We start from the raw sequence: 13,782 nt of genomic DNA, 5'->3' as shown, positions 1-13,782 counted from the left end.
TGCTACCGGGGATTGAACTCGGGTCCTTGCACTTGCAAGGCAGGCCACCAAACAGCTGAACTAAATCCCCAGCCCATACAGAACACATCTTAATTCCTTTTTCCATCCCTTTTTCCTCCATCCCCTCCCTAAAGATTATTAATAACTCATTATTATTATGAGATAATTATAAGATAACTCTTACCTTACTATTAATATCCCAAAAGCCAAAACATTTGACATAGTGGCTTTTTGGAGCAAATGGCTTAATTTCTGTTAGTAGTGGAAGGAAAGTCTAAAGGTGCAATCTCCCTAAACATTGGGAGAACATTGTACACACTCACAGGTGCCCCAGCATCTTGCATTCTGATTTCTTTGGGAACCAAATGGCCGTGTCCTTCAACATGTGTATCCAGTCTTCAGAGTCTGCTGTTCTTGAGATTGAACTGGATTTATTTCAAATGAGTGATTCTTGATGTGTTTATCTTGTATATGTTTCTTTTTACATGATGGAACTTCTAAACAGTGTCTATAAGTTAAATTTTTTAGTTGGTTTTATATTTCTATTTCAAAGATGTTCAAAGAAAATACAAACCGGCGTCACTGGCCTCATCATGGAGACATAGGCCCCCAAGGGAAACTTATTTTTTGTGTAACAGCATATGATAAATTTACAAAGCCTTCCAGCTATAAATATTCCTCACAATTAAAAACATAGGTGAGATTCATAATGTTGCTGATTTGGATGGCAGTGAACATTTATTGGGTGTGTAAATTATGTGCTGAGCCACATACTCCAGGGTATTAGAATTGGCCAGCAAGGACCCATTTTCTCCACGTCATGGCTTGTCTTGCTTCTGTTTCTTTCTCAAAAGCATTGTGTTTTATCATAAGAAAGGATATATTCCAAGTATAAAAGTAAATTACATTTTCTGAATAAGCCTTTTGCTTTCCATGGTGTTTACTTTTCTTCTTTTGTGTTTCTTTTCCTAGGGAATTTTTTTTATAACTCTCAGAGCGAGGGTCTCAACTTCAGAGGTTTCTAATTGGCATAATCCTCCCTCCCTCCCTCCCTCCCTTCCTTCTTCCTTAAGACTGCTGCTTGTTGGAGTTTTACTAGATGTATTAGCCAGGTTTAAATAAGACATAGTTGGACATGTACTTCATTTATTTCTATACAAAAGATGACTTTACTTGTTTCACTGGTAATGTTACTGAGAGAAAGAAGGAGAGGCAAGTCCTAGGATGTTACCAGTGGACATTTATGTTCTGAGTCCTTGGAACAGGTGCAACAGTTCTTTGCTGGGATTGTTCCCAGCACTTGGGCATGGTTAGCAAGGCTCCACCACTGCGCCACACTCCTGGCTGTACAGTTCTTCATATTTTATTCACAGCACATACAGTGTGCTGTGTTGCACTGTTCCCGAATTAAAAGAACATCTTCTTTTAGATTCTCGCCTTGTAATGTAGACTTGAAACTTTCAGGTGATAATTCTGATTTTGATGTATACTTTCTATTTTATTTGGTTGGATGGACATGTACAGGAAGCTGTGTTACCCTAAAGTTTCATAAAATGATGATTTTGAAACTAAAATGATAGCAAAACAGGGACATAATAAAATTTTTATTCAAAGAGTAAAAGTAATGATTCATTTAGGGAAACACCAAGAGATAGCACCAGTCCATTGGAAAGACATACATAGTGAGACTTTTGAGAAATAACTGGATATGAGCTGATTGATAGCTGCTGCTTAGGGACTCTCTGTCATTTATTTCTCACTGTCCCCTCCCATTTGCAGTAGTCTCCCTGGAACAAGGGCCAAAGTTTGAGGTATGTGTTTGACAAATCCCTTAAGGATGGCCATGTTGCAGCAGCTAAATCAGAAGGAGGTACTTGCCTGTGTCAGCCTCTGAAAACCAGGCTCTGCTCAGCAAGGGCAGGAGAAGGGCTGTACGCTCAGATGTAAGCCAGCCTGGGCCCAGATCCACTCTTCTGCCCTTAGCTCTGCCTCTCTGGTAGCTCACTTGTGCCTTTTGTGCTTTAGTTTCCTCATCCAGAAAACAGGCCAACCCCATCTGTCCCATGAGGGCATTGTAAGGACTAATGGCAGAGTTGTTGATGCTCAATGGGTTTCCTTCACTCCTTGGGGCCATCTTCTGCCCTTCTCATTAGCTGTCATTGAAGTACTTGAGTTCCCTTGAAAGTGCTATTTTTGTACATGCTGTTACGTATACACATCAGCAAATGTACTAGAGCAGGGGAGCAAGCTTAATGTCAACGTGAGTAATTAAGTACTCGATGTGCTCCTAGGAAGACATTCAATTTATGTTCTGTTTCAGGAAGTTGTTGTAAAGGATTGAGGTGAGCCTCGTATGATGTCAGGGGCCCTATATGTGAGAAATGAACAACTGTAGTTATCTAATGCTTTATAGAGACTGAGGTGGTCTCGTGAGGGTGTGGTGTGGCTTCACCTCCTGACCTCTTGGAACATACTCTTAGGACAGGCCCAGAAATACTGGAAGTCTGGCTTTTGGCAGACTAACCAGGTACCTATCTATTTCACTGGTTGGTACAGTTTCAGGGAGTTGAAGGTGGTGCCTGAAGATGCCCTCTCGGCATAGCAAGAGCCACATGAATAAAAATAAACATTGACAACAAATCCAATTACTACATAATTTAAGGGTATTTATTTTAAAAGTGTTTTTCACTTAGGAGAGTTCTGGATGTAGTTTGATCTGTTGTTTCTTTTATTAGGTTTAGCCCCTTGAAATTGGAGGTAGAGACAGCTTTCACCCAATAAAAATGGCAGTTTCATTTTTCCAACCTAATACATGTCTACCAGATAAGATATTCTGTATTTCCCCAGCTAGCTGATTATATCTAAGCACAGATATAATCTCATTTGGGCTAGGAATTGGCTTTTCAGTTGGCACTAGCAGTTCCTTATTTTGCTCTTGGGAGCAGCCCCAGGGAATGTGCGGATCGGAGAGGATTTCTGTCAGTTTTCAATGTTACTGATTCATCATGTATCTATTCCTTGTTAAATGCTTTGCCCTGGTGCCAAGCACTATTTATTGGATGGGTTGGAGAGATATGAGGCTCTCTCATAGTTTGTGAATAGGATCCAGACTGATAATTCAATGAGCTGGATCCCCAGCCAACTCACTGAAAGCATAGGCAGTCTATCACTGATTTAGAGTCCATTTAAATTTTGTCACCACAGTTACCCATCATACCAAAACCTTAAGAACTATGGTCAGGCATCAGGCCATGACTCCTGGAAAGTATTTCTTAGTATAGCATTGCAAATAATTTCCTAAAAGGATGTACTGTAAATAATTTCGTACCCTGCACACTTGATCTAGAGTATAGATGAAAGAATGCCATCTTGAGTATTGTTTCATTCATTTATTGAGCAAACATTTCTTGAGTGCCTTCTATGCACAGACCCTGTACACAGGAAGTTTGTGTTTGAGAAGAGGAAACAAACATGGGTAGCTTGCTTGTGGGGATGTTGCTATTCATGGGATAGATTCACACAGGAAGTCGTGTACTAAGGACTGGGGAGGAGTCTAGAAAGCCTTCGCAGGGGAAGTGGCTGACATCGAGCATTCTCCAGGAGATGGAGAAAATGAGTGTCAGTTGAAGGGAGCAGCAAGGCTGAGGTCTATGGGAAATGCTGGGTAAGTCTTAAAGCTCGGGTGACAGGAGAACATTGATTTAAGTAATATGAAGCTTCTCTCTTTATTTGTATTTGGATTACTAGTGTATACATACATTGGTGTTCTTTGCTCATTGTTATTTGTAAATCAGTTCTATATTAAGTGTTTTGGGGGGGTTCTATTTCCTTATGTATTTAGTTTTTTGAGGGGTACCGGGGGTCTGTCTTGGGACCTTACGCTTGAGAAGCAGGTGGTGGCACCGCGACCCATCTTTAGCTTTTGAATTCGTATCATTCATGTTTTTCATCTTGTATTCAAGTTCTCATTTAATGTTCTTACTAAATTATTCTAGAGTGAAGCAACTGATTGGAATTTCTTCCTGTTCTTTTTATTTTCTCGTGGTGGAAAATGAGATCCAAAGATTGGCCACACCCTCACCCCCATCCTCTCTCCTTCTCTCCCTTTCTTACTCTTACTCTGTCCCTCCCTCTTTTCTTCCTCCCTCTTTCCCTCCCTCCCTTCCTCTTCTTTTCTCTCCCTCCCTCTTTCTCCATCCTTTTTCCCATAGTTAGTTTGAATAGTTGTTGTGCACTTTTTTTTCCTACCAGGTTCATGATTGGATGGCTCTGATCACATTTTCTATTCATGATGATGTAAGGAGGGTCACTTTTGGACCCGTTTGCTGTGTTATCTGACAACAGAGCCTCCCTTCTTCCAAGATACAGTTGACCAGTTACGTTATTTTGTGGAGCGTGTGTGTTTGCTGTTGCTATATCCTGATGAAATGGCCCGGGAAGTAGAGAGTTGTGGGCTTCACTGTGAACCTGGACTTCACCTTCTCTCCTGAGATTGTGTTAAATGTGCCCTCTCACGGATCATAGCAGTTGGTTTGTGGCTGGAGGTCAATTGGAGAGACACTACCACTTTCCTTTAACTCATTTCTCAAATTCTAGTGTGTTCAAGGGGCTTAAATTTAATCAGGATCAACTTCACTATTGACTTTCACTCGTTCTCTAGTAACTGTTTCCACTGATCCTGGGTTGGGGAAAAGACAAAGAGTCCTTGCAGTTTGCTTTGCTTCCAGATTTGGAGTAATATGAAAATCCTCTGGAGTTTGGCCGTTGTGGCTTTTGGAGAAATGAAGGCCTTCAGAAATGTGTTTCTTACCTTCATCATATAGCTTTAAATTGTAATACATTTGGTGTGTACCTTTTCTTATTTGCCTGCTGATGGAATTTTTTTTGCTAATTTTTAGCTATTTTTTGGAGGAAGAGGCTGTTCAATTTGTCAGTTGTCGTGAGAAGGACATTCTGTGGTTCAGTGTTCAACAGACATTGTGACCTGATAGTTTTACCAATTAGATAGCCACAAATAGCCTTCCCAGCATTAAATACTTCCTTTATTTTGGGTACTGGTGATTGAACTTAGGCCCTTGCGTTTGTGAAGCAGGCAGCGAAACTACTGAGCCAAGCCCCCAGCCCTCAAATGCTTCCTTTTTGAAAGCAGATTCAACCCAGATTTCTTCTTGAAGTAAATTTGTCCTTCATTCTGCAAACAGAAGAATCATGGTAAGATTATAGATCATCACTTTAGGAGTGACTGTGGACCCACCTACTTCCAGCCTTGGCAGACTACTATTAACCTGGTGATGTAATTTTGGTTGGAGTCATTCGGAGTTCTCACCTTGCCTGCATGGCCATCGAGCCCCCGTAGTCAGTTCTCTACATTTCTATGTTGTTGTTTGCCTAGAAAAAGTTGTTTGGTAACCCTGTCAGAGAAGTCATCGAGCCTGACCCATGAGTCAGTTGGTCTGAGATGCCATAAAAGTAATGTGACTGCAACACCACCCAGTCCCGAAGGAGACTTACCGCTTCGGGCCTGAACACTTCATTGGCTCCAGAAGCTGCAACTTCCAGCGCATGTATAATTGCCCTACTCGGCAGTGGTGTTCTGAGTCATCTCCTCCTCATGGGGCTGTGTGAGCGACCATGGCCTTGTGGACTGAGGGCCTTGGGGTCTGGGTGCCTCAGCCCATGGATTTGCTTTGGGGACAATTGCCCCGACCCTAACGAGGGACCCGGAGAGCTGTGGACTGACTTCCCAGCCCTGTTGACAGCAGCTTTATGACTTTACATTCCCATACAGAAAAATCTCCCAGAGATGTACAGAAAGCAAGGAATTCAGTCCTCTTTTCTCACCCTCCCACCCCCTTTAGAAGCAAGGAAAGTGTTTTCTCTGCTTCAAAGTAACTTGTGGGGTGGGGCAGGTGGGCTCACCTGTGTTCTAAGAGTCCCTGTAAACTTGGTCGCAGCACTCCTGAGATCTTCTGTGGTCTCTCTCCTACTCTTGAGGAAAGTAGCACATCATTGAGGGTTGTTAAAAGCAATTAAACGCTTACGAGTTTAAGAAAGAGAGTAGAGTTTATTACGGAAAGTAACATCCGTTTGCTTCTCCTTTGGGTCTGTTGTTAATTTTTAAAGTTTCTTAGGCAGATTAAGTGCTGACAACCCTCTGCCCCTATGGGATGGTAATATTACCTCAAATTCTCACGTACTTTTTCCAAGTAAAAGTCTCTATAATTATCATCTCCTCCTCCTCCTCCACCACTACCACCACTGGCGACAACTAGTTAATTTTGAAGCTGCCAGGGAGATTATTTCCATGTTACACCGTACCTCTGGGACAAGAATGGAATCTCATCTTTTTTTTCCATATGCTGACAAAAAATTCCCAAATTCAGAGGGCAATGATGTCACCATCTAATGAGTAAAATATTTCTTGCTAAACAGATGAGTTTCCCTACCCTGTCTTCTTTGTGATAAAAGAGAGAGGAAAAAATCCCCACAGTGTGTTTCATATTTTAAATAGTTACACATTTCTAACTAAATGTGACTTCTTTAAACACAGTGAAACTAAATTTTTTCTAAACACAAAGAATAACACATTAACTCGATGACCGTGACCAGAAAGCCCTGCCATGTCCAAATGCCACTCAGTCCACAGCACAGGGAATGTCTGGAACATACCCAGCCCAAGGCATCAAGCTCCCCTCAGGGTAGGGGCAGACCTTGAACCCATCACTTCTTGGTGAGGGAGATTAGTCATGGTGGAGAGATTATAAAACCCAGCGGAGAAGAAGGCCGGGAGCTGCTGATTTTGTCCAGCGCTGCAAGAGGCAAGGGCATCAGCTGAACTCTTCTTTGCCTGAGGAGATCACGAAGCATTTAAGATAAGAGGTGACAGACAGGTAGAAATAGGGCCTCTGGACTATCCAAACACTAGAGTGAGTTGTAGGTTCATGTAGGAGCAGGAAGAGGTCCCCAGACCATTCTCCTTCACAAAGGCCTGCCTCAGTTTCCCCAGCCAAAATGAGTTCTCCCATATCTGAATCCCAGTGTTTTTCCTGGGTGCGGTCATCACAGTTGACTTAGAGGAATCATATTTCTGAGCCTCTCTTGGGCTCTCCCCACCTGCAGATTCTCCACTGTACCCTTTGTATATCTAGGGGTTGCAGCTCATTCATAGATGCATTCCTTGCCCATTTGAATGTCTTGAATTAGTATATTCATCCAATGATTCCAATCAGAAAACATCATAGATTCTTTTTTATTATCTAAGTCAAACCGATCAGGGTAGGTAATGGTACAAGGAAATAGACACTCTTTTCTTTTTCATTGCTTGTGAGATTTTAAAATAAAACTTGTCCTCAGATCAGGTTATTGCTATGTAGTGGAAGTCTTAAAGATAAGCTTTTACTCATTAATTCTGTAATCTAATTATTTCTTTAAAAAATAATGTATAAAACATGTCAGAATTTTATCACAGAGTGTGCATTGGATGGACACCTTCAAATGTACAATGACCAGCACTATTTAAGTAAACAGTTCGGTGAGAGAGTACTGTCGGATTATGATGTTTATTTTAAAAAGTGTTCTAAAATAGTTTGAGCAGTACATATGGAGAATTTCAGACTTTCTCTGAAGGAAATGATTATTGACAGCAGGGCTCTCAAGCAATGGCCACGATTTTTGGGTAGCAACATTGTTGCTCTTAGACCCTTTGTTCCTTTGAGGGAGCTTTTAGGGACATTGATAGTGACTGTTGGAGATGAGACAGTAAAGGTCCATCTTCTGCTTTATTGTACAAAAACAAAGAAAAAAGGTGTGTATGTATAGTATGCATATGTGTGTGTGTGTGTGTGTGTGTATATATTTATAGAGAGAGAGAGAGAGAGAGGAAGGGAGGGAGGGAGGGAGGAGGGAGAGAAATTGTGTTGGGAAACGGGAGGATGAAACAAAAATATCACCAATTTTCTGACCTTATATATATGATGAAAATAGTTGATTTCTCTTTCTTCTTTGTATATTCTGCATTTTTAAAAGTTTTAATAATTAAATATATATCACATAGCCAGCACCGTGTGAAGCTGAGGTAAGAGGGTTGTAAGTTCAAGTCTAGGCTGGGCAATTTCGTGACTTAGACCTTGTCTCGAAATAAAAATAAAAAATGGGCTGGGGGTGTAGCTCAGAGCAAAAGCCAAGGATTCAATCCCCAGCACCTCAAAATAAACAAGCATCATGTATAATGAGAAATAGATAAAGTGTCACGAGAAGGACTACAACCATGTTCATTTTCCCTGTGAAGTTCAGCAAGGGGCTGGCTAACTGACAGTGTATGTGTGAGGCCTTGGCTAAACCTCGAGTTTGCTGTGCAGCCACGCAGCCTGAAGGAGACGAAGCTTCCGGATGCGGTGGGCAGAGCTCCTCTTAGCAGAGGAACTGGCAGGGCAGCGATGGGCCAGCCACAAGAAGATGGAGAAAAAGCAGGTGCTCTACTCACAGGGGGTCTTGATGGGCACACAGACTGGAAAGGAAGAAGGGAGCTGACCACACAGTCACATTCCACAGAAAGGACCTTGTTATGAGGATCCAGTGAACAGTTAGTTCCTCAGCAAAGAGGGCAAGTGCTCACATCTGTAAATTTGAACCACTGCATACACCTCCAGTGTGTTAGTAAATTAAAGTCTACTGCCTAGAAAACAAGACTTGTGGTGCCCTTACCGAGTGCTTTCCCAGGAGGGCCTGGCTGACTCTCATTTTAAATTTTCCACATTTCACTCAGACACAGGACAAGGGCGAAGAGCTACCAAACTGGAGGTTCTACACTTCATTCCGTACCAATTACACAGATACTTACTGAGGGCCTGCCATGCGCAGGCACTGTGAATGTATGGGGAACAGAGAACAGACCAGTTCTGTTCTTGGGGAGCTTCCTGTCTGCTGAAAGACAAGTCCATGTTGAGTTCCCATGTAGAGCTCTACATTGAATAGCTCAATAAATCCCTGGAGAACTGTCCTCGAAAGTTAGTGACAGTGACTTTGAAAGGAAGCATCGCAGGTCCATCTTCTTTCTCCCTCCTCACAGTGTCTACATAAATCATCCAAGCTTCTGAGCCTCTCACACAGCTCTGGGGTTTTTCCTGTCTCCCAAGCACTGGCCCTCACAGGTGATATCTCCTTTCAGTCTCCCAAGAGCCAAGGGCCACACACTCTTCCCAGGTACACAGAGGGAGCTGAGCCTGCATCTCCTCCTTGCTTTAAGTCTTGTCGATCTGCTTCTTATCATCCTGTGTCACATCCAGCCTCAAATATCACATGTCTCTGGCTGCACATGGGCAAGCTTTCCTTGGTCTTGCTATTTCAATAGCACGTAAGAGGGCAGTTTGTAAAGAGTAAAGTCAACTTCAGTTGGTAACAAACAAAGGCAGATGTACTCTAGAATACTCTAGGTGTTGATTATGTGCAAAGTTTTACTTGGGGTGGGGGTCAGTGCTAGTGATTAAACCTAAGGCAATCACACTGAACTATATGGCCCGTACTTTCTTATTTTTATTTCTACTCTGACAGTAAATTTCACTAAGTTGTCCAGACTGGGCTTCAGCTTATAATCCTCCTGTCTCAGCCTTTCAGACTGCTGGCATTTTGGTTGTGTACCATCACATCCATCTCCCTAAGCATGCAGTTTTAAAAGCAGCATCGCATTAAAATAAATGTCATCATAACAAGTTATATGTGGGAATCCTGAGGCCCCTAGAAGAGGTGACTTGCTGGAGGACTTGGTTGCTTTGACTTCAGAGGCTTAAGCCAGTCTCCTACCCTTCACCCACTCTCCTGGGGCATTCTCATTTTTTTCTTGTGTAATCAGGAAGTGAAGGTGAGAACTGACAGTTTTAAGGAACTAACAGTGCATCGCAGTGTCGGACCTTGGTGAAGGCCGCTGAGATAGAGCAGGGCTGGGGAAGAGCCAATTCAGTGTAGGAGGAATGCCTGTCAGCACTTAGCATAGCATGTGGCAGTCAGTGGTGTGTTTGATATAGGTAGTGTTGGAAGCATCATCTTGGGAAAGCTTTGCCAGCAATTCGTGGCACATGTGGGAAAGAGACAGTGCCTGAAACCAGAGAGCTTGTGGGAGAATCCGGTTGTCATAGGGGGAAGTAGGCAGTACAGGGAAGTTGTGGCTAGCCTTGTGGAAGAAAAGAAAAAAATTTCATGAAAGGTGGGAGGAATCGTTTCTGCGACAGCAGACTGCAAGAATGATATGATTCTCCACATAGAATTCGATGCCAGGGGACCAAGGATGCAGAGGTGGTGGCCAGGTGCTCAGGAAGGCAGGAGGGTCTGCTGCTAGACCTCGATTTCTGCATGGTAAAATGTGACCTTCCACTTGGAAGGTCTGGGTTTCAATCCCCTCTTTTGTTTTCCGTTTAGGGAACCTGTGGACCACCTAATATAACCTGTTATTTTTAGGAGGGACAGTAGTCATTGGTGAGTCCTGTGTGGCTGGATATTTTATTTGTGTTGGGTGATGTCCACAAAGACCCAAGCATAAATGCATAGTGGAACAGACAGGAACTAGCAAAGAACCAGCAGCTCAGACTTTGAACTGGGAATAACCACCTTCCCCGCTGAATGAGTTTAGCTCTGGAAAGACAGATGTGCCTTGCAGCCCATGTCATGGGGACTTTATATGGGTTTCCAGTCCTGTCTAGTTTGGAAGATGTTCTGTTTAAGTAACAGCATGTGCCTGTGCTCCCCAGAGACCCCTGAGAAAATGAAATGATCTTCTTGTGACACAGTCCTCGTTCTTGTATTTCTAGAATCCAAGAGAACTAGCTGTCCTGAAATAATCATTGAAACAACTTGGGAAGACAGCTTTTAGAAGCTCCAGTGAAGGGGAAACATCTTACATTTACTTTTGTACTTAAAATAGAAAAAGGAGCGGGGAGAGAGGAAAATAAGGTTAAAAAAAAAGTGACAATTCTAGGAGAAAACCCACATCATAAGTTTTAATTCAGTAATTTCAAAAATAGCCCTTGGAAGGTGTCTATTTTCAATTGAGACTACTCCCCTAAAGGAAATTTTGAAGAGTATCTGCAAAAGAGATCTTTTGCTAAGTTTAGTCACTTTCAAGGGTTAGTCCTTGTCCTGGATTTGCTCAGATTCTCGCGTTCTTTCTTTCTTTCTCTGGAATTCCATAGACAGTAATTAAGGAACTGGAGGCCAGCAGGAGGTCAGGGAGCCTTCCTCAGTGAAAACAGGGTTTGTTGGCCATGCACAACACTCCCTTTTTTCCTTGTGGTGAATAGGAGATTTGCTTAGAGCTGATGACTTATGCCTTTCTTACAAGTTATGCAGTTAGCAAGCGACTGGGGAGTCAGGCAGCAGGCAGAGAGGCTAATTGAATCCAGTGTCTTCGCTTTCTTCTCCTTTGGATACTGGGCTGTGACGGCGGAGCCTGCCCGATCATGTAACTGCTGAGAACATGTTTGAGGAGTGCCGGATCCTGACTTTGCCATCGTGGAGTTGACAGATCAGAGTGAGAGTCACTCTGAGTGGGGAGGGGTGGGGACACCGAACCTTTTCACAGCTGCCCCTTACGCCTGCTAAATGCCGAAGCCGGTGAGTGAAAGGAAAACTTTTCTGTTGCGTTGAGAATAAGCCTTCTGCTTGCTGCTGCTTCTGATGCATCTTTTTTTTTTCCTCTCTTTAAATTCTTCTAAATGTTTTACCCCTCCCCCACCTTTCCCGTAACCCTGAGCATTCTTGCTCAGCAGGCTCACCCAGTAACCGTGCAGCGCTTTTGGAGGGGAATAGTAAATATATTTTGAGAACGCGGGTTGGAGCTCAGTTGTGAGTTGTGCTCGCTTTCTGCGTGGGGGACTTGAATTCAGATAGTGCTTCACATTGTTTTTCGGGAGACTGCAAATGATTGGCTTCCTCTCTTAACTTGAAGGGGTAACTTCTGTGACCGCTTGGGGACCTAGAAAAAGTCGAAGAATTGATGTCTATGTGCTGGCTTAAAAAGAAACCATTGTGTGATTTTTCTCAAGCAAGTAAATTTGCAATAGAAAAATATTTTCAGAAACACTTACGTATCTTATACTGTTATGTGGCACCGGAGGAGATAAGAGAACTTAATTGTGACAGTTGTGGGTTTGGAGCTGGGCAAGCAAGTTTAGCGATTGATTCTGCAAAGGGCAGAGCTGTAATCTTGCACCCAGCATGGTCTAAGCAGTCCCCCAAAGGGTCTGGTTGCTCTGTGCAAGTTTGGTTTAACCTTTATTCCAGAGGACTCATTACGATTGTGCCGGCACATATGTGCCGCGTGGCTTTTGGAAAGTGTTTATTCCGCACATCACAGTTGCCAGAACTGTTTGTGAACAGGTTGAGCGAAGTATCTGTGTCAGTCAGCAGTGGCAGGCTCACAATGAGTGCCGAGGGTGTGCTTTTAGTGCTCTGCAGCACACAGATCTTTGTATTTACAGATGTGATTAATTTGGTTCCCCCTTTCCAATCATCCCATATGTAGCTGTCTTATAAGAAGTTCTCCACGCTGGCTCCATGGCTTTCTCATTAGAACATCGCAGATGTGTGGAGGATGCACTTGTTCCAAAAGAAGCTGGAGAGGAAGGAGGCTCCACCCTCTCTCTCTTGCCAAATGGCCAGTAGGTTCCCCATTCAGGGCCCTGGCAGTCGAATGGTGTGCTATCTCTTTAAAGCGACTATAGTTTTGTGCCTTGACTTGGTCAATTTGTTATGGTTTAAAACTGTGGAGCCAGCTGTCTGCAATCTGATGTAATGTTGCTATGGGAACCAGAAATGAAACACTTAAGCATTCACCACAGAATTACTACATATAGCATTAGCCAAAATAATTAAAAGTTGAGCCATATGGGCTTTCTGGTGGAAAAAATCTGCAGCAGAGAGGCTGGAAATCAAATGTTTCTATTTACAGTGTTGTCCACATTCTATTTACAATGTTTCCACATTCTCTTTGTCTTGAAGTTTTTAGGGAACACGAAATACTGATTTCACCTTATTGTTTTCAGGCAGTCAAATTAAAATTTATTTTAGCAAACTTCAGTAAACTCATTCAGGAAGGAGGTGACATGATATCATCTCATATATGAATACATGTGAACATACACTTTTATTTTCCTACTTTGGTTTATTTAAAACCGGTTCTGTGTTGGCTCTGAACCTGCTTCTTAGAAAATTTCATTTTACATGCAATGCACATTTCCTTTCTCTTCTGCAGAGTTCCTTTAGGTGGAAAGATTTCTTTTAAAAATATTTACAGTATTTTATTTAAAAATTGTATACTTTTTAAAGTTTCTTGAAAAATGCTCAGTCTTCCTTCCCTTGTTGTTTATTTCCCGAATTAAAAGACAATGATATACTATTTCCAGCATTTAGAAAGTGGCACATGGTTATTTAAAAAGAGAAACATGACATGAAGAATTTCCGCTACTATGTAGCATAGAAGAAATGTAGCCTTTTACAGCAACTTTGTGTTAAAACAGCTGGGAGAACTTTGTTTTTTATTGTTGGTTAATTGTTTTATTTACTTATTTTTACTCTGCTTGCAAGTTTTATTTACACAGTAACTGTTGCTAGTGGTTTTTTAATTTAAATTTAATTTATTGGTACATTCTAGGTAGACAGTACAGTTACATTCATTGTTGGGATCTTGTACCTCTACATGACAGGTCTTGGTTCTCATTTTTTCCCATTGTCCCTGCCCTCCCTCCACCCCCTCCTCCCCTCCTCATTTACAAACACTTTATTTACATTTTTTCA

The 13,782-nt window shown here is 42.3% G+C and overlaps 1 protein-coding gene across 6 annotated transcripts in view; it reads left to right on the top strand.

Moving 5' to 3' along the window:
• Positions 1-13,782, top strand: part of Sash1 (SAM and SH3 domain containing 1) — a 933,133-nt gene that overhangs the window by 879,718 nt on the left and 39,633 nt on the right. The window contains exon 1 of one of the 6 annotated variants that reach the window (XM_019209953.2): positions 11,209-11,601. The exons of 4 other annotated variants lie outside the window; for them this stretch is intronic. In XM_019209953.2, the coding sequence (XP_019065498.1) occupies positions 11,590-11,601 (12 nt within the window). In that variant the 5' untranslated portion in view covers positions 11,209-11,589. Of the gene's footprint in view, positions 1-11,208; positions 11,602-13,782 lie in introns of those variants that run through there. One more of the 6 variants, XM_010639648.2, reaches the window with a different exon arrangement.

The sequence above is a fragment of the Fukomys damarensis genome, unplaced genomic scaffold (assembly GCF_012274545.1).
Source record: "Fukomys damarensis isolate Sample0158 unplaced genomic scaffold, DMR_v1.0_HiC HiC_scaffold_14, whole genome shotgun sequence".
In the NCBI taxonomy this organism is placed as follows: domain Eukaryota; kingdom Metazoa; phylum Chordata; class Mammalia; order Rodentia; family Bathyergidae; genus Fukomys; species Fukomys damarensis.
The sequence above is the reverse complement of the archived record's forward strand: the minus strand, read 5'-3'. Positions and strand labels throughout refer to the sequence as shown.